The 19,146-nt window shown below is 42.8% G+C and overlaps 1 protein-coding gene across 5 annotated transcripts in view; it reads left to right on the top strand.

The window, feature by feature from the left end:
• The window catches only part of RGS12 (regulator of G protein signaling 12), a 319,733-nt gene that overhangs the window by 266,328 nt on the left and 34,259 nt on the right, over window positions 1-19,146 (top strand). For all 5 annotated transcript variants that reach the window (XM_073610871.1, XM_073610869.1, XM_073610868.1 and 2 more), the window contains 6 exons: window positions 1,383-1,456; window positions 7,445-7,571; window positions 8,366-8,462; window positions 9,673-9,740; window positions 12,501-12,654; window positions 15,158-15,772. In XM_073610871.1, coding sequence (XP_073466972.1) covers window positions 1,383-1,456; window positions 7,445-7,571; window positions 8,366-8,462; window positions 9,673-9,740; window positions 12,501-12,654; window positions 15,158-15,772 — 1,135 coding nt within the window. The remainder of the gene's footprint in view (window positions 1-1,382; window positions 1,457-7,444; window positions 7,572-8,365; window positions 8,463-9,672; window positions 9,741-12,500; window positions 12,655-15,157; window positions 15,773-19,146) is intronic.

The following is a 19,146-nucleotide window of genomic DNA, read 5'->3' as shown; positions in this document are numbered from 1 at the left end:
GTGATCTTTTTCTCTTTTTTTTTTTTTTTTTATCTCAGGCTTTCTAGCCTGAAGGTGAGATCTGGGGACTTAGACCCCAGATCTCACTGTAAATGGGACCTGTCATCCTATTAAAAGGGATGTTTACATTTCTTGTAATAGGAATAGAAATGATCCAAAAGAAATGTCACAATATGAAAATAAAAGTATAGAACATGGCCCCGCGTGCTCGCATACCGAATCGAACGCATACGCAAGTCGCTCCCGCATATGTAAACACCGTTCAAACCACACATGTGCGGTATCGCAGCGAAGACCTCCTCTGTAACTGTATAAAAATTTTTTAAAGCATCGCCTATGGAGATTTTTAAGTTACCAAAGTTTGGCGGCATTCCACAAGTGTGTGCTATTTTGGGGTCAGTTCACACCATAGAAAAGCAGTCCGGATGTGTTCCAGATGCTTTTCTGCATGCGTGTATTTGATGCATTCCAGTGCGTTTTTGATGCAGTCCAGTGCTTTTTTTTTTTTTTTTTCTGGAACTGCAAGCACTGGTGTGTGAACTATGCCATTGAAAACCATATAACCTACTTTCCATGCGTTTTTGATGTAAAAAAAAATGCACTTGACTGCATGTGGTGTGAACTGGCCCTTAAACTGTGACATGTTGGGTATCTATTTACTCAGCATCACATTCTCTTCCACATTATGCAAAAAAAAAAAAAATAAGGCTAACTTTAGTGTGTTTTTTTTTTTTCATGAAGCATTTGAAAAATTGCTGCGCAAATACCGTGCAACATAAAAAGTTCCCTAGGGTCTCTGCTGAAAAACACACACATATACATACATACATACATACATACATACATACATACATACAATATATATATATATATATATATATATATATTTTTTTTTTTTTACAATGATGATTTTTACGTGTAGGAGAGAAATGTCAGAACTGGCCTGGGACGCAAGTGGTTAAAGAGATCCTGTTGCCAGACCATTAATTTCCACTTCAATCCACCCATAAGATTATTTCTTGACTTAACTTATTTTATGCAGGTTGTTTAACTGTAAAAGCCTACCTTGTATAGACATCCAAAAGCCGTGAGGCTGCTGCTGATTATCGCCATCTTAGATCAGCAAAATCAGCTGTCACTCAAGTGGTTCTCTATAGTATTCCTCTTCAGTCCTTGCAGGCACCCCATGGTGACGTCTGCCAGGAAGAGAGGGTCACGTTAAACCCCCTGGTGCTCAGTACAGTAGTGGCTGGTAGGGAAAGTGTTAAAGCTCCTGGCCCCCTCTGCTGACAAGTAGCAGTGTGTAGAAGGTACTTGGTCTCCCCCCCACAATGTGTAATTTATTGTGTGCCTCTGTTTATTTTGTCTTCCATGTAACTCAGCCGCTCGTTCTCAGCCAAGACAGCAGCATTCTCGAGTCCCGGGATCTAAGAATAGAAAAACGGACGTTATTTCGGTAGGAGAAACCAAATGAATCTACCAAATGTAACATTTTGGACTGCTGGGAGGTTTTCCGTTGCGGACCCTCCTGGCAGTTACTTTTACTTTTTTCCAGTTTATTTAATAAATGTATTTCATCAGAGTCTGCGCTCCGCAGTCTACCAAACTAACAATCTCTCTGGGGTTATTACAGCCATGGATCATTTCACATCTACTCGGATTTTCCTGTGTATGGAATTGTGCAGCTAAAGCAATTTGAAAGGAATGAGCTCCATGAAAATGTCTTGCCATTTTTAAAAGGTGTATCTCTTTGTAAGGCCTGAGAATAATGTCAGCTCAACATTTAACCACTTAAAGAAGAGCTCTGATCAAATAGAAAGTTGGATGTAAATCTAGCAACATGCCTGTACCTTTCCTACGGCTTTCACACTAGAGGCGCTCGTATGCCAATGATGTATGCATTACCTGGTTCCTTCAAGCCGCACGCGTTGCGTTACCTGGTTCCTTCAAGCCGCACGCGTTGCGTTACCTGGTTCCTTCAAGCCGCACGCGTTGCGTTACCTGGTTCCTTCAAGCCACACGCGTTGCGTTACCTGGTTCCTTCAAGCCACACGCGTTGCGTTACCTGGTTCCTTTAAGCCGCACGCGTTGGGCGGGTGGACTTTAACCACTTCAGCCCTGGAAGATTTGGCTGCTCAATGACCAGGCCATTTTTTGCAATACGGCACTGCGTTGCTTTAACTGACAATTGCGCGGTCGTGCGACGCTGTACCCAAACAAAATTGATGTCCTTTTTTTTTTCCCCCCACAAATAGTTTTGTTTTGGTGGTATTTGATTGCCTCTGCGGTTTTTAGTTTTTGTGCTATAAACAAAAGAAGAGCGACAATTTTGAAAAAAACACAATCTATTTTACTTTTTGCTATAATAAATATCCCACTTTTTTTTTTTTCAAAAAAACAAATTTTTTTCCTCAGTTTAGGCCGATATGTTTTCTTCTACATATTTTTGGTAAAAAAAATAGCAATATTGATTGGTTTGCGCAAAAGTTAAAGTGTCTACAAAATAGGGGATAGATTTATGGCATTTTTATTTATTTATTTTTTTTTTTTTTTTTCACTAGTAATGACAGCGATCTGCGATTTTTATCGGGACTGCGATATTGCGGCGGACAAATTGGACACTTTTGACACATTTTTTGGACCATTGACCATTATACAGCGATCAGTGCTATAAAAATGCACTGATTACTGTATAAATGTCACTGGTAGGGAAGGGGTTAAAACTAGGGGGTGATCAAGGGGTTAACTGTGTTCCCTAGGTGTGTCCTAACTGTAGGGGGATGGGACTGTCTAGGAGGAGAGAGAGATTGGTGTTCATACTTAGTATGAACACACAATCTCTCTCTACTCCCCTGAAAGAACTGGGATTTTGTGTGTTTACACACACAGATCCCGGTTCTGTCTCTGTCGCGAGCGATTGCGGGTGCCCGGCGGTCATCGCGCCCACCGAGCACATACTGCGGGCGCGTGCGCCCCCTAGTGACCAAAAGGAAAGGCGACGTAAGGTAACGTCGATTTTAAAAACTGCGGCGGCTGGTCCAGAAGTGGTTAACCACTTAACTTCCAGAAGATTTTACCCCCTTCATGACCAGGGCATTTTTTGCTATTCAGCACTGCACTACTTTAACTGCTAATTGTGCAGTCATGCAACACTACGCACATTCAATTTATATAATTTTTTTTCACACGAATAGAGCTTTCTTTGGGTGGTATTTGATCACCTCTGCGGTTTTTATTTTTTGCGATAAAACATATCCAATAAAAAATTTACAAAATCAATTTTTTTTTTTTTTGTTTCCTCTTGCTTTGCAGGGAATAAAAAGACAGCAAGATTGCCTGTCTGTGTTCGGAGCTCTGTGTTGTTTACATCACAGAGCTCCCTTCCCTGAAGTGACGGAGCTGATCAGCTGGTGTCGGGAATCATTAGTTGGCCAGCACCCACTAATCGGCTTGTGCTGTGACAAATCACAGCACAGCTAGGGCGACGGGCATGCCCTCTACCTGGAAGTGCTGAATCCCGTATAAGATGCGTGATCCAGCACAGAGCAGCCGCCCTTCCAGAGTATATCATCGTGGAGCGGTCGGCATGTGGTTAACTCTGAGCGGCCGCATGTGTGCATCCATTGGGAGCGGCTTTTTCTGTGTTGATAGCGTGCGCACTAAGCTGTCATGGGCAGCTCCCACTGCATACTTGCAATGGGGCATTTCAAATCGTATGACAGCCAATCAGTGTTTACAAGATCGGAAAGTCCACCTTCACCTTTTGCCATTTATATCCTTGTGCGGCAAGGGGTTAAGAAGGAAAATCAAGCTTTAAGCCTGACCCTCCCACCTTCTGTGCCTTATTGTTGGTCATTGAGGCCACCCATCACCTTGAAGTGGACCTTCCCCTCATGCTACCATTTCTGTGCTTACTATAGCAAAATAAAGAGATCAAATGATTCTGTGGATAGTTTGTTGCCACAAGCTGACACCTCTTCTTTCTCTACTCTGGTGCTGCCAATTTCAATAGCAGACATCATCCTTGGCCAGCTTCTTCTGTGTTTTTCAGAGCCAGCTCACGAGTGACATCAGTGCCTGATCTGTGTAGAAAAAATAAATGAATGGGCTTTTTTCAGAGACGTCATGAGATCCCAGGAAATAGTGCATTGATATATTTTTTTTTTTTTTTCTACATAGATCAGTCTACCTACAAGATCTCCCTGGAAGACACTGATGATGTAGCCTTCCCAGGGGACACCTTCCCTGGCTAAGTCATCAATGCCTCAACCAGGAAGTGAGGTTTTTAAAATATAAGCAACAGAATAAATGTTTGATTTTACAAGTTACTTGCGCGTGTATTGGGATCAGCCTAGTTTTAGCAAGTTTTTTTTTTTTTTTTAATGTTTTTAAAGTATTATTCAGCTCCAGTTTGTAAATGTTGAACCCAGATCCTAATGGGAGTACTGATGGTCACTTTAAACAAGCTGCTAGCAGGCTGCAGCACTTAAAGCTTGTTGAAAGCCTGCTGAAGCTTGTTTAAAGTTGCCGTCAGTACTCCCATTCGGATCTGTGTTAAACATTTACAAACTGGAGTTGAATGATACTTTTAAAAACTAAAATAAAGCTTGTTGAAAGCTCTGCAAATGCTTTTGTCAAAGCTTGCTGTTCACACTGCTCTTATACAAGCTGAAGTATATGTGAAACAGGCCTTTGTGTGTGGGGGAGAATAAAGGTTTGCTTTGAAGTAAAAATCTGCTTTGCCCATTCAGTGTAATGCAACAGGTTCACTTTAATGTACATCTCCAAAGACAAACATACCTTCCTTTAGCTCCACACCTCTCCTTTGAGCCACTGCAGGCTATGGACTACCCTGTGATGGCACTGGTTGGCTTGGAGTCACATGCTCCTCCATACCTGGTAGTATTGGGTAACGGTGTGTCTTCTAGATTCTAATGCTGGGCAAAGCAGGGCAGGGTGACGGAAAGCTGAAAACATACAGCTGGACCAGCTGTAGCACATAGGAGGGTTGTATGGGGGAAGGGGTGGGGGTGATAATAACCAGGGTTTTTTTTTTTAGCGAGAACGTGGGAGAGTACAGTTTGGGCACCTTCAGCACTTAATGTATGTAATGGCAAGGGGTACTGGGGTATGCTGAGGGTCTATTGATGCTGGCAGGAATCTATTTTTGTGTGCGGGTCCATTGTTGCTGCCTGCTAAGGATAGGGGGGAGCAATTGTTGACAGAGAGGTCTATTGTTGCTGCCTGCTGGAGGGTCTATTGTTGCTGGCTGCTGGGAAATCTGTTGTTGCTGGAGGTCTATAGGTGGATCTACAGCCTTGGCCAAAAGTTTTGAGAATGACACAAATATAAATTTTTACAAAGTCTGCTGCTTCAGTGTTTTTAGATCTTCTTTTTTTTTTTTGTCAGATGTTACTTTGGTATACTGGAGTATAATTGCAAGCATTTCATAAGTGTCGAAGGATTTTATTGACAATTGCATTAAGTTTATGCAAAGAGACAATATTTGCAGTGTTGACCCTTCTTTTTCAAGAAAGCCTGCAGTTTGGCATGCTGTCAATCAACTTCTGGGCCACATCCTGACTGATGGCAGCCCATTCTTGCATAATCGATGCTTGGAGTTTCTTAGAATTTGTGGGGGTTTTTTTACGTTCACCCACCTTGAGGATTGACCACAAGTTTTCAATGGGATTAAGTTCTGGGGAGATTCCTGGCCATGGACCCAAAATTTCGATGTTTTGTTCCCCAAGCCACTTGGTTATCACTTTTTCCTTATGGCAAGGTGCTCCATCATGCTGGAAAAGGCATTGTTCATCACCAAACTGTTCTTGGATGGTTGGGAGAAGTTGCTCTTGAAGGAAGTTTTTGTACCATTCTTTATTCATGGCTGTGTTCTTAGGCATAATTGTGAGTGAGCCCACTCCCTTGGCTGAGAAGCAACCCCACACATGAAGGGTCTCAGGATACTTTATTGTTGGCATGACACAGGACTGATGGTAACGCTCACCTTTTCATCTCCGGACAAGGTTTTTTTCCAGATGCCCCAAACAATCGGAAAGGGTATTCATCAGAGAAAAGTACTTTACCCCAGTCCTCAGCAGTCCAATCCCTGTACCTTTTGTAGAATATCAGTCTGTCCCTGATGTTTTCCAGGAGAGAAGTGTCTTCTGTCTTCTTTGCTGCCCTTCTTGACACCAGGCCATCCTTTCAAAACTCTTCTCACTGTGCGTGCAGTTTTACTCACACCTGCCTGCTGCCATTCCTGAGCAAGCTCTGGAGGTCCTGGTGGTCCCCTGATCTCACAGCTGAATCAACTGTAGGAGACGGTTCTGGTGCTTCTGAGCTTTCTTGGGCACCCTGAAGCCTTCTTCTCAAATGCAATGGAAATGTATTTTTATTTTATTTTTAGCATTAAGCTCATTTTCATGGCAAAGAGGGACTTTGCAATTAATTGCAATTCCTCTTATCACTCTTCATAACATTCTGGAGTATATGCAAATTGCCATCATAAAAACTTTGTGCAGACTTTGTGAAAATTAATATTTGTCATTCTCAAAACCTTTTGACCCCAGCTGTATTGTAGCTGGGGTAGTATTTTGTAACGGGCAGTCCATTGTTGCCGGAGGGTATAATGTTATGTAGGGGATCTATAGTTGCTGGGGTGTGTCTAGTGTTGCTGCGGGGTATCTATTACTGGGAATTGGGTCTATTGTTGCTGGGGGGTACCTATTACTGGGGAATCTATTGTTGCTTGGGGTGTCTATTAATGGGGGAATCTCTTGTTGCTGGCTGCAGAGGAACTATTTTAATGCTTTTCTTGTTCACAAATCCCATACAAATTATTTGGCATCACAACATACTTGGTTCTGTACTCTCTAAAAGGGCCGGTACTGGGAGGTGGGACCAAGGGACGGTGCTCAGGGGTGGGTAGGGGGTGGTGACAAGGAGTCGCCCAGCTGGGGGGAGTTCCTGCACCTATTCTCTGAGAAAAAAGCCCTGATAATAACACTCTTATCACTCAGTACCTCTGTTGCTCTATTATACCTTTACAGGCTCTTCAGATGTCCAGTGCTTATAACTGGAATTGTATTGTTAACATTTGGCTTGTTACCAAGCAGGAACAATAGAGACCGAGAATGTTTCATTTGTAAAGTATTTTTTAAACCGCAATGAAGGGCCACTGCATATTGCAGCTATCAAAATTTAAATATTCCTGGGCATTTCTATGAAAGTGTAAAGGTGTACAGTAGATCATGCATTTTTATTTATTAGTGATGACTTTTACTGCCCTGCCTGTGACAAATTTGGCACACACAAGCCATTGTGTCCTTAGCAGTGAAAGGATGAGTATTAAAAGGTCAGAATCAGCCAAGTTGATAAAGTAGAACTCTGTTCAAAACTTTCTTGGTCTGTTGTCATTAAATGTTTCTTTATTTCCTTTTAGATTGGATCTTGTACCAATTAACCGATCAGTGGGATTAAAAGCCAAACCAACAAAGCCGGTGACAGAAGTCTTGCGTCCTGTTGTGGCTAAATATGGGCTGAACCTTAATGATCTTGTTGCTCGACTTGTAAGTTAATTTACACTTCCAGTGACCCACAATAAATGCTTAGTGGCCCCCGCTCAGGCTATCTAGGTCTGATAAATTGGATGCCACTGACTAGTGAGGGTGCAGGGTGGGGAAAGGTTCGTCCAGATACAAAGTACGCTGTAGAAATAGGAAGAGATAGCCTGGCCGCCGTATACCTCACCCAGCCTGAGTGGTTGGCAGGTAAAAGCAGCCTCCGCTCAATCCATCCAAGCCGTGACCCCAGTATGTTTCGATGAATCGAGCTGAGGCTGCTTTTACCTGCTAATCATTTGGGCCAGGCTGTGCAGCGGCCAGGCTATCTCTTCCTATTTCTACAGTTTGATACAGCACCACGTTTTATAAGTTCTGCAGGAAACAAAATGAGAAAGCAAAAAAATAATAAAATTTGTTTTGCCTCTTAGCTAGGTTGATGTAATATAGTCTGTGTTCTGCGTACAGTGGAACTAAAGGGAGGATACTCCCCTTCCTAACACTCCTTCGTGTGCCAGGTTTTGGTCATCTTTATTGGCAATGCGGGATGATGTCACTGCTGTGCTTGCTCAGGATCTAGTCATCCTGGTACACAGGATCTACCCAGCCGCTGTATGGTGAGCTGGGCATGCACAGCTCCGTTTACAGTCTGAGGGATTGCCGTGAGCAGACAGGTAGGTTTGTTTTATTGCAGAAGAGACATTGCATGCCATTACAGTACTTTAGTTCCACTTCACATATACACTAGTAATAGTCCATATGCAGTCCAAATGGAACTGTCTAACTCTGTTCTGTCCCTTCAGAGTGGGGAGCAGGAGCCCCTAGACCTGGGCGTCCCTATATCCAACCTGGACGGCCAGAGAGTTGTATTAGAGGAAAAGGATGGTTCCAAAATTAAAGGTAAGTGAACTCGCTCTTACTTTAATGCCTTATCATATCCTGTTTACTTGGTATGATAGAGTCCCAAATTATATTAGCTCTCTTTAACCACTTCAGATTTACCCCCCTTAACGACGAGGCCATTTTTTGCGATATGGCACTGCGTTACTTTAACTGACAATTGCGCGGTCGTGCGACGGTGTACACAAATAAAATTGTCCTTTTTTCCCACAAATAGGGCTTTCTTTTGGTGGTATTTGATCACCTCTGCGGTGTTTATTTTTTGCGCAATTAACAAAAAAAGACTGACAATTTTGAAAAAAAAAAAAAAAAACATTTTTTTTACTTTCTGCTAGAATACATTTCCAAAAAAAAAATGTAAAAAAACAAATGTCTTCATCAATTTAGGCCAATATGTATTCTGGTACTTATTTTTGGTAAAAAAAAATCCCAATAAGTGGCATATTGATTGGTTTGTGCAAAAGTTATAGTGTCTAAAAACTATGGGATAGATTTATGAATTCTTCATTTTTTTTTGTACTGGTAATGGCGGCGATCAACGATTTTTAGCGGGACTGCGGCGGACAAATCTGACCCTAAGTGACACTTTTTCACCAAATGTGATTAGTGCTAAAAATAAAAAATGCACTGATCACTGTATAAATGACACTGGCAGGGAAGGGGTTAACATCAGGGGCGATCAAAGGGTTAAATGGGTTCCCTCAGTGTGTTTCTAACTGTGTGGGGGAAGTACTGACAGTAAGAACACAGAGATCGCTGTTCCTGATTGCTAGATTACAGATGATCTCCATGTTCTCCCCAGTCAGCACGGGATCTGCCTTGTTTACATAGTAAAGCGATCGCGGGTGGCCGGCGGACATCGGGTCTGTCGGACTCACGCATTGACGACGACTCCGTGCTGTGGGCGCCTGTGCCCACACTATCTATTGCATGAACCAACGTATAGGCACGTTGTTTCACACAATAGAGCTGCCCTGCCAGAGCATATATGCGGTGGGTGGTCCTAAAGTGGTTAACCATGGGTCATTGAGGCCTAGATGTCTAGGTCACATTCATTGTGCATCAGTGTAAGTCAGATTTACCTGGTACATCATCATGTCCCATTGGGCTCATTTTCAAACTCCTGAAGTTAGCGAGCTCTCTTCCAAATTTAAATTTTCTCAAAATCTCCTACTGTATATGGTGATATTTAATGTGTGTTTGATTGCAGACAAAGGAAAGACTCCTATGATGAAGTCAAACCCTGCATTAGCCAACCCCAGGAACTTCACATCTACGGTAAGACACCATTTCGAAGCACAGGAGCTCAGCGTCACTTTTCCACCACAATAGTTATAGTTCTCCTTGAAATCAGTTTGGTGGGACCTGGCACATCGCAATGTGAGAATAGGAAAATTGATTTGAAAAATCATCACAGGTAGACCGTTACACGTGACCCTTGTTCTGGTGCCTCCTGTCATATTATAAATCCTCTGCCGTGCTCTGCAGCCGTAATCTTCTGTTGCTCCGGAGGGTAAATAGAGTTGAGGGACCTGATACAGGCACTCATCGACCGTGCCAACTATGCCTGCATTTTCTGCCCCCTCTTCCATTCATAGGAGCTGTACTATAGATTCCGTCAATGAAAAGCTCTCTAATTAGATAAAATACCTGTCAGAATCTACCTGATCTGGAGGGAGAGATACTAGCACCCTATATAGCAGGGCCATAGCCTGGTACCTAAACACTACCACTTTCTTCCTGTCTTTTCACATCTCTTTCTCTGTGGGTTTTATCTTGCCCAATCCTTCTCCCCTTCCCCTCGGATTTCTTCTCCCACTCCTCTTTCATTCCTACAAGAAGGATTAACCTTTAACACAATGATGGTCCAGAGTGACCTCGTCACTAAATATAGAGTGGAAGGGCTCACAAGAGTCCAAGTAAGGGAACAGGCAGAAGTTAATAATACATTCAAAGTTGAGCATAGATTGCCCTGTGCATATTTTTTCTTCACTTTTATTTATTTTATATTATTCAATGGTTCTCCCTGTTGGGGTTGATGTTGGGGTTCATTGTCTACTGTTTGGATTTTACACTTTTAACCTGACTACCCGGCCAAAGAGTGGGAAGCCACTCATGGGTCCGAGAGTTATTGGAATGTTTGACTTCCTTTCTTTTTCTTGTATGCACCCAGTTCTTTAAAGCGGAGGTCCTCCCACCGCTGCAAAAATTAAAAGCCAGTAGCTACACATACTGCAGCTGCTGGCTTTTAATAATAGGACACTTGCCTGTCCTGGAGTCCAGCGATGTCGGCACCGCAGCTGATGGTTTCCATCAGCTGTCCGGTGCATGCAACCGCCATTGCGGGTAAGGGAGCCCGGCAGGGTAGCCTTATGGCTTCACGCCGGGAACCCTACTGCGCATGCGCAAGGTTCCTCTCTCCTACTGGCCTGGTGACAGGGGGAGGAGCAGGGAGCTGAGTAGTGACGTCGATATCCACAGCTGTGGTTCCCAGGAAGTGGGAACATAATACATGTGAAAGACAGGTATCCTGTCTCCCCCCCTGAAAGGTGCCAATTGTGGCACCGGAGGGGGGAGGAAACGAATGAGCGGAAGTTCCACTTTTAGGTGGAACTCCGCTTTAGTATGTTGGACCAAAGTGGGCTTTCCATAATGTATTACACTTTTTGTGTTACTGTTGAAAAATGATCATGAAAAACTATTTTAACGAAAAGCTCTCTATTAATGTAGGATGGGCAGAAGAATGATTTAAAAAAAAAAAAAGCATCAGTGATCGGTACAGATTCAGACAAGGAAGGGGGTCACTAAATGACACATTTACCGACTCCTTTTACACACCCCATCCTGACAGATTCCACGCAGTAGCCGGCTGAAGGTGGGCGGAGGAAAGCTGGCAGTGCTGTGGGGAGGCAAGGAGGGCCAGGGAAGCACACAGGAGCCTGGGACAGCAGAACAGCAATAGGGAGGTGGCAGGCGTGACATGTGGAGGAACCGATGCCCTCCATTTCCCTCCTGCAGTTGCTGAATGTCTACGGGAGGTAGAGGAGAAGCGGGCATTCAGCGTCTACATGGAGGGATTGGTCCCTCTACATGCCGCCACCCTCTTATCCAGGTGTTCAGGGGGGCCAGGTCGCAATGGCGACCCCTGCAACCCCTGTAAATACTCCCCTGCTGTGACCTTCATTCTTTAAATTGCACTTGCTTGTTTAAGCTCCTCTAATACAGGCAGGCACTTAGAGCCTCTTGTTGGCTGTATTTTGGGATACCTGTGGACTATGCAGCTTGCTCTACGAATTAAAGTGGGACACGGGTTATCCTCTTCCTTTCCTCTTATCAAGGCAGTGTTTGGCAAGGTTGAAGGGGAATTCGGCAGCAAGCTTGAGTGAAAACAAATGCTTATTACTATCAGAAGTGATTATTATCACCTTGGGTAAACCTAAACAGATTATTTTTGTCTTTCTTGTACATTAGGCTTTTTATGGCCAGATATATTCAATAAGGCAGTGCGCAGTATTCCCTCCTTAAAGGGTAAGTTCACCTTTCAGAAAATCTGTAAGGTGAACTTACACTGGACACCCTCCTTATCCCCCTTGTCCCGCTGTATCTGAGGCCAGCGATCACCTGCTAGGAGACATTGCGGCTTAATCTCCTAAACGTACGTATAGGAGGTATTCTAATGGGTTGCCTTCACATGTATGGCGCTGACCAATTAGACCTCGCCTAGCCGTCCTGTCAGCGGGGGGAAAAGAAGAGAGAATGCCGTGGGGATTTAAAATCCCTGGACCGGTAAAGCGACAACCAGATGTCTCCTAGCGAGTGATCACAGGCCTCAGGTACACCGGGACTGGGGGGATGGGGTTCAGTGCGAGTTCAGCTTACAGATTTTCTGTAAAGGTGAACTTAAGCTTTAATCAACCAAGTATCTCTTCACTTTACACTTTTATTGTGTGCTTTGCTGCCTTCAATAAAACCCAGCCGTGCTGGCAATAGCTGTGAGTGATTGAAGTAAATGTGGCACCTTCGTCTGTGTTCTTACAGGTAGAAGATCGGCCTCTTGTGAAGTCTTCCTCCATTAGACTGAGAGGAGAATTTGGGAAAGGCACAAGAGATTTTCGACTACAGAAAAAAGATGAAGCTGTGATGAGAGTGGGCAGAAAAAAGCAGCATAAAATTAATCTGGATGAAGCGGAAGGTAAATGCCTGGAAGCGTACGGATTCTATACACTTTACAGGCATATGTAGTCTGCTAGTGTTCTGTAAAAGTGGCAGAGAATATAGGCATTGTCACTATCACAATGGGGTGGCCCCCTGGTAGAACACGGTCAGAAAATGTTTCCTGTTCCCCTTTTGGTCCCCCAGCTGAGTGCCCACTGTGAGTACTGTCATTCCACATAGAGGCCTTGAGGGAATGTGTGCTGTTTGTAGGTGAGAAACTGGGATTCTGTGGTTGAGTATGAAGTCTAGGGAGAGCCCAGGAAAGAGGTTGGGCATCGTGCATATGTTTGTCACTCCTACATAGGATGGTTCTCTGGGTGGTTCCCTGTACTGTGCCTGGCGGGTGCTTTGTGTGTGTGTCTTCAAATGTTCATCATTAGGGTGAGAACTGGGTATGATGGGTATTCATGTTTTAGGGGACGAATGAGGGTATTTATCAGCCCATGGTAGTAGTAGAAATCTTTGGTTATTAGTTCAGTGATGTGAATGGTAAGGGTGAAAGGGAGGGGGGAGATTTATAGGAGATTTACACCGATCAGCCATAACATTATGACCACCAACGATAACATGACCACAAACCTAATCTTAGTCAAGTCCCCATTTTGCCGCCAAAACAGTCCTGACCCATCGAGGCTTGGACTCCACTAGACCTCTGAAGGTATGCTTATGGTATCTGGCACCAAGCAACCAGTAGCAGATCCTTCAAGTCCTGTAAGTTGTGAGGTGGGGCCTCCAGGAATTATGTTTTGTTTTTTTGTTTTTTGTTTTGTTTTTTTCTAGCACATCTCACAGATGCTCAATTGGATTGAGATCTGGGGAATTTGGAGGCCAAGTCCAACACCTTCCATTGATGCTCGTGTGCCCAGTGTAGGCACTTTTGGCTGTGGACATGGGTCATCTGACCAGTCCGCACCTAGCAACTCCATAAAAAAAACAAACTGCAATGCACTGTATGTTCTGACACCTTTCATTCGGAACCAGCCTTTTCAGCAATTTGAACAGTAGCTCTTCTATTGAATTGGACTACGTGGGTCAGCCTTTTCTCCCAATGTGCACTATTGTGCCTTGGCCACCCATGACCATGTCATCGGTTTGCTGGTTTTCCTTCCTTGGACGGCTTTTGGTAGGTCCTGACCACTGCAGACCGGGAACATACCATATATGCTGCAGTTTTGGAGTTGCTCTGACCCAGTCATCCAGGCCCTTGTCAGAGTCCTTCAAATTCTTACGCTTGCCCATTTTTTTCTGCTTTCAACACGTCAACTTCAGGAACAACATGTTTACTTGATGCCTAATCTATCCCACTCACTTTCACGTTCCACTGGAACGAGATCATGTTATTCACTTTTAATAGTCAGAGTTTTACTTTCCCTGGTAAAGTTTGGTTCCTTTGATGCAGTGAAGCAGCTCCAATTTAAAAAGAAAAGTAAATTTTGTACTACAAGTAGGCAAACCGTTCCCAATAGTGATGTCCCTGCAGTTTCCCAGCATCCACTGCAGTGTACTAATTATGTGGGTGTATGGGTCAAGCCATGTAGTGAATATATAACTAATGAGCAGCTGCAGGGAAAGTGAAATTCACCCATACTTGCTGAGCTTGACACAAATTTGGCAGAGGGTGAGCTTTGCTCCCAAAGTGCATGTGTGCCTTGGCCACTCATGACCCCGTTACCGGTTTGGTGGTTTTCCTTCCTTGGACCACTTTTGGTAGACTGCAGACTGGAAACATGCCACAAGAGCTGCAGTTTTGGTGTTGCTCTGACCCAAAATCTTCATGCCTGCCCATTTTTTTTTTTCGGCTTCAGGGACATGTTCACTTGCTGCCTAATTTATCCCACCCATTGTCATGAGCTAATCAGTGTTCTTTACTTTACCTGTCAGTGATCATAATGTTTTGTCTTATCCGTGTATCTGAATGCAGTGTCTTTTATAATTTGGTGGCACCCCTTAGCGCCCAAGGTCATGAGGTGAGCACCACTCTCCCCAAAGGTCCATCAGAGGTTAGTAATCTAGATTGCTAAATATCCACCCCCTTCAGAATAGAGTTAAACGACTTCCCTGGGCTTTTATAAACCGTTTTTCCCAGTCTGTTATATGCTGGCAATTAATCATACTAGCTATTGGAGACAGATTTCCACACTATAGTTCTTGGCTATATTTGCACAGCCTAGGAGCCTCACCCCAAGGATTGCTGGAAACAGCTCTGGTTGCAGGAATATTACCACCAAGTTAAGGAGATGCGGAAGAGGCTGGTGGAGGAGTCTTCTTTCTCGCATTTATAGAGTGGAAATATCAGTTTTGGGTGGCTGAATCTTTACTATTTTTGGGATTTACAGACACTCTTGGTGTAAAATATTTATAAATTGAAGCTAGATGCACCAGCTAAAAGAAAAATGAATGAAGGCTAAAAATATTTTCGGACAATGTAAATATTTCGGGAGATGTGGTTTCTAACTACTTTTTTTTTTTCCCCCCTGTAGCCTTTTTTGAGATGATTTCGAAAGCACAGAGCAATCGGGCAGAAGACCAGCGAGGCCTCCTGAGGAAAGAAGACCTGGTCCTTCCAGATTTCCTTCGATTGTCACATCCCAATGAGATTTCTTCAACCCCGGAAGCAGGACAGACTAGCAGAAAAAAGATGGAGAAGAGCACCAGCCTTGACAAAGGCACCAATGGTGCTTCCCGTGGGTTCCTAGGTACAAAACAAGACTTCACCCAAAATGGTGCAGACAGGTCTGCCAAGTTCAGTGGAGTGGGGAAAAGGGACAAAGCCGAAATGGTGCCACCTTCTGGAAGGAAGCCGTATGCTCCCTTTAACCCTCCACTGTCTCCAATCCCTCATGTCCAAGACAGACACTCCTCCAGCCGCGAGCGGCAATCTAAAGACTTGTCTAGCGGCAACATTCAGACTGTCGAAGACGATAATGTGGCGGATCTCACCCTAGTGGCGGAAGGAGACATTAGCAGCCCCAATAGCACTTTACTTCCACTGCCCCCAACACCACCACGTGACGTTAGTAAGCTGTCCGAAGCCAACTTTTCACCCCCTCCTCCCTGCACAGCCAGCCAAGATAGTTCTGGATGTCAGAGATCAGGTATTTCCGGATTTTAAGTTTACGTTCTGATTTTACAAATCACTCGCTTCCATTTTATGTATATACTTTTCATTTTCTTTTGTGTTTTGCACTTTTTAAAATATTGCAGATTTGCACATTTTGTTTTTATTTGTTTATACAGTATGTATGTATATAATGAGGTCACTGCGCATATCATACCCCTGCTCAGTGCCGATAAGGCCACCAGGAACCGTTTACAATTAAAGTGCCAAAACTGTTTACAAAACCAGATCTGTTTTAACGCTGCCCACAAACCTTCAGACTGTCTGTAAGGTCGGAGGGTATTGATGATACTTCTATGAGATTTCAGTACTCTCACAACTTGTGTGCTGATACTTTTACATCATTGGCTGTGCTGGAAAATGCTTCATCTTCAAGCTGATTTCAAGTAAAATGTTATCGAACTCTTAATTTTAGTTCATAAAGCATATAAAAAAACACAATAATATGCTTTTCCTTGAAAATTGATAATCTGTAAAAATAACTGGAAATAACGACTTGATTTGGATTTGATCAGAAAACTAAAGAAAACTGCATGTGGTCTCTTTAAGGCTGCAAAAAAAAAGTAATAAACTGTAAAGTATTTGTAACATTTTGGAGGTGGGCAGTATCCACATGCCGGACTAGCAAAATAGATTTTTTTATTTTGTTAAATTTTATTTCAATTTTTAATTTAAACTCCATGTGCTTTTTCCAGATTAGAGCAGTTAGATCCCTGTAGAGTGGAGGTTTTTTTACAATTTTTTTTTTTTATTTTAGTGGTATTTTTTTTAAATGCCTAACATATTAAAAGGCCCAAATCTCCATTCATCTCACTCTCACGCAGAGGAACAAGTGATGGTGAGGACTTTTAAATGTGGATGTAGTTTTGAACTTCACCTCTCTGTACCTTTACATATATGATCTCCTTGTCTTGAGCTGGGTCACAGTGTGGCTGTAGTCTCATTAATTTCATTATATTTTTTGTAAAAAAAAAAAAAAAACCTCTTAAGCGCAACTCCTTTTGACCACATTTAACAAAGCAGCGGTGATGAACAGCCAATCATATTTTACAGCCAAAACCATGAAATAGTTGCTACAAGCTATAGTGCCATTCAGAATACTCTTCGCCCTTTTTTTGGGGTCTGTAGGTGACAATAGGGTATTAGATCATCTTTACTTGATTTTATTTGTTTTTTTCTTTACAAAAATATATATAACACACCAGGTCTGTTGAAGGACTGGCCAAATATTGATCAGATTGTATAATTTTGTACATTAATTTGTTTTATTTTTTTTTATGTTTAAACCTTGATCAAAATGTGGCATAAATTGTATATATTTTATTGCGTTTCGCGTTCTTTTTTTTTTTTTTTTTGGTTTCACATAAGTGAACAGTTGGAGAGGATTGTAATTGAATTTTGATTTCTTAGCACACATGGAACTATACTTTTCCCGGTCTTCTGTAAACCGAGCACATCCTATGTTTTGCATGTTTGCTGATAACCCAAACTATGTATAAATATTCTGTATAGTTTTTATCAGTTCTTTATTTTTTTTTTAAAGCAAACCTTGTATAGCAAGTGTGCCTTTCTGATGCATGATTGTGTGTTTCAATATAACTAGTCTTCTGCTGTGATTTCTCGATGATTTGGTATTGATTTAGTTACACACACTATACATTCCTGAAACTTCTTGAAGACCTTCTACCTTTACTGCCCAGCACGTGAAGCAGCAGCAGCCATTTTGAAGCTTTGGCATAAAAGTGCCTAAAGAAAGGGTAGTTCTTGTCTATACCAGCCAATCCGTTTCTCCATTTATTCAGTATTGCAGTTGGAAAATCAAAGGAAGTCTGGTTGCTGTATGCAACAAGAACCTTTGTTCCTTAAGGCATATGTAAACCAAAAAACAAAATTGCAATATATACCAGACCTTAGTCTGAAGAATGAAAGCTAATGCAGCCATTACATCTAAGAAAATTTCAGCAAGTAGAGAAATGATCTGCTGATCTTGCCAGGAATGTGTCGTCCTCACTTCCTATGAGGTAAAAGCAAGCAAAAACAAATGGATATTTCTTTGTAAACTACTAATTCCATCAACCCAGCATGCATTGGAGATGAACAAAGGCAGGGTCAATTGAAGTTCAGTCTGGTTGTCAGCCATGGCTCCTTCCACAGATACAATGGAGGAGTGAGCATAGCCATCCAAGGACAGGAAGTGTATGTATTTACAGGTTTACCAGGTGAAAAATAAAGGAGCAAAAGCCTGAATTAAAAACGAATGCAGCTACCTTATCTAAGGAATGGCAAGCTGCAATATATACATTTTCATTTGAGTTTAGATACACTTTAAGACCACATAAAGGACACATACACTCACTGTAAATTGCATTCAAAGTGGACTGTTCAAGATGTTGTCATAGCCGAGGCTCCAGTCCAGTACTAAAAGCTGCCATTATTGGCCACCTACTAAAAGCAGTGTAGGTCAGTATTGTATAAGATGTAATGTGCTCTGTCCCAGGAATAGCACAGGGTTAGGTAGGGCAATTAGAACAAATTAAAGCCCAACCCTGAGCAAATTCCTTTTATCCCCATGCAGTGGGGCTGTGCCTGCACTGCCTGGGTCAACTACTTGTTTTTTTTCTAGCGGTAAGCACAAAGATCATACTCGCCTGATCCGTCGATCCTCTAGAAAACCGTGTACCCCCATGTCCCAGAGTGGATTGTTCCTGACTATGGAGGGTGCTGACATTGGGAACAGGACATCTTCAAGACCGCTGGAGCACGAGGGTGACGAGCTGGTCTTGTGCAGGAAGGCTCAATAGGTCAGATAAGTACAGCTCCGCTGTCCTCTCCCCTAGAACAAAACAATTAACCCATGCAGTGCAGGCATTAGGGATTGACTGATTGTTTTTTCAGGGCCGATACGATACCGATTTTTCGGCTGCCTTTCAGGCCGATAGCGGGTGCCGATATTCTGTACATTTAAAAAAAATTTTTTTTACACTGTCCTTTTTAAAAAAAAAAAATAAAAATGTATATCACTTTTATTTCTGTCACAAGGAATGTAAACATCCCTTGTGACCGTAATAGGCAGTGACAGGTACTCTTTATGGAGGGATCAGAGGTCTATAAGACCTCAAGCCCCTCCTCTGCACTTAAAAGTATTCAAAATGTCAAGATCTGCATTTTTGAATACTTTCTATTTTTTAAAAGTGGCGCCTTTAAGATGCCAGTAATCTGGAAGTGATGTCATGGCATCACTTCTGGGTTACCAAATCAGAGATGAACAAAGCATGGGCTTTGTTCGGGTCTTAGGCCAGCCAGCGGACCTGTCGGCTGGTGGCTCGGGTCTCCCGGTGGGACTGGAGAGCC

The sequence above is a fragment of the Aquarana catesbeiana genome, linkage group LG01 (assembly GCF_042186555.1).
Source record: "Aquarana catesbeiana isolate 2022-GZ linkage group LG01, ASM4218655v1, whole genome shotgun sequence".
In the NCBI taxonomy this organism is placed as follows: Eukaryota; Metazoa; Chordata; class Amphibia; order Anura; family Ranidae; genus Aquarana; species Aquarana catesbeiana.
This window is presented reverse-complemented; position numbering and strand designations above follow the sequence as displayed.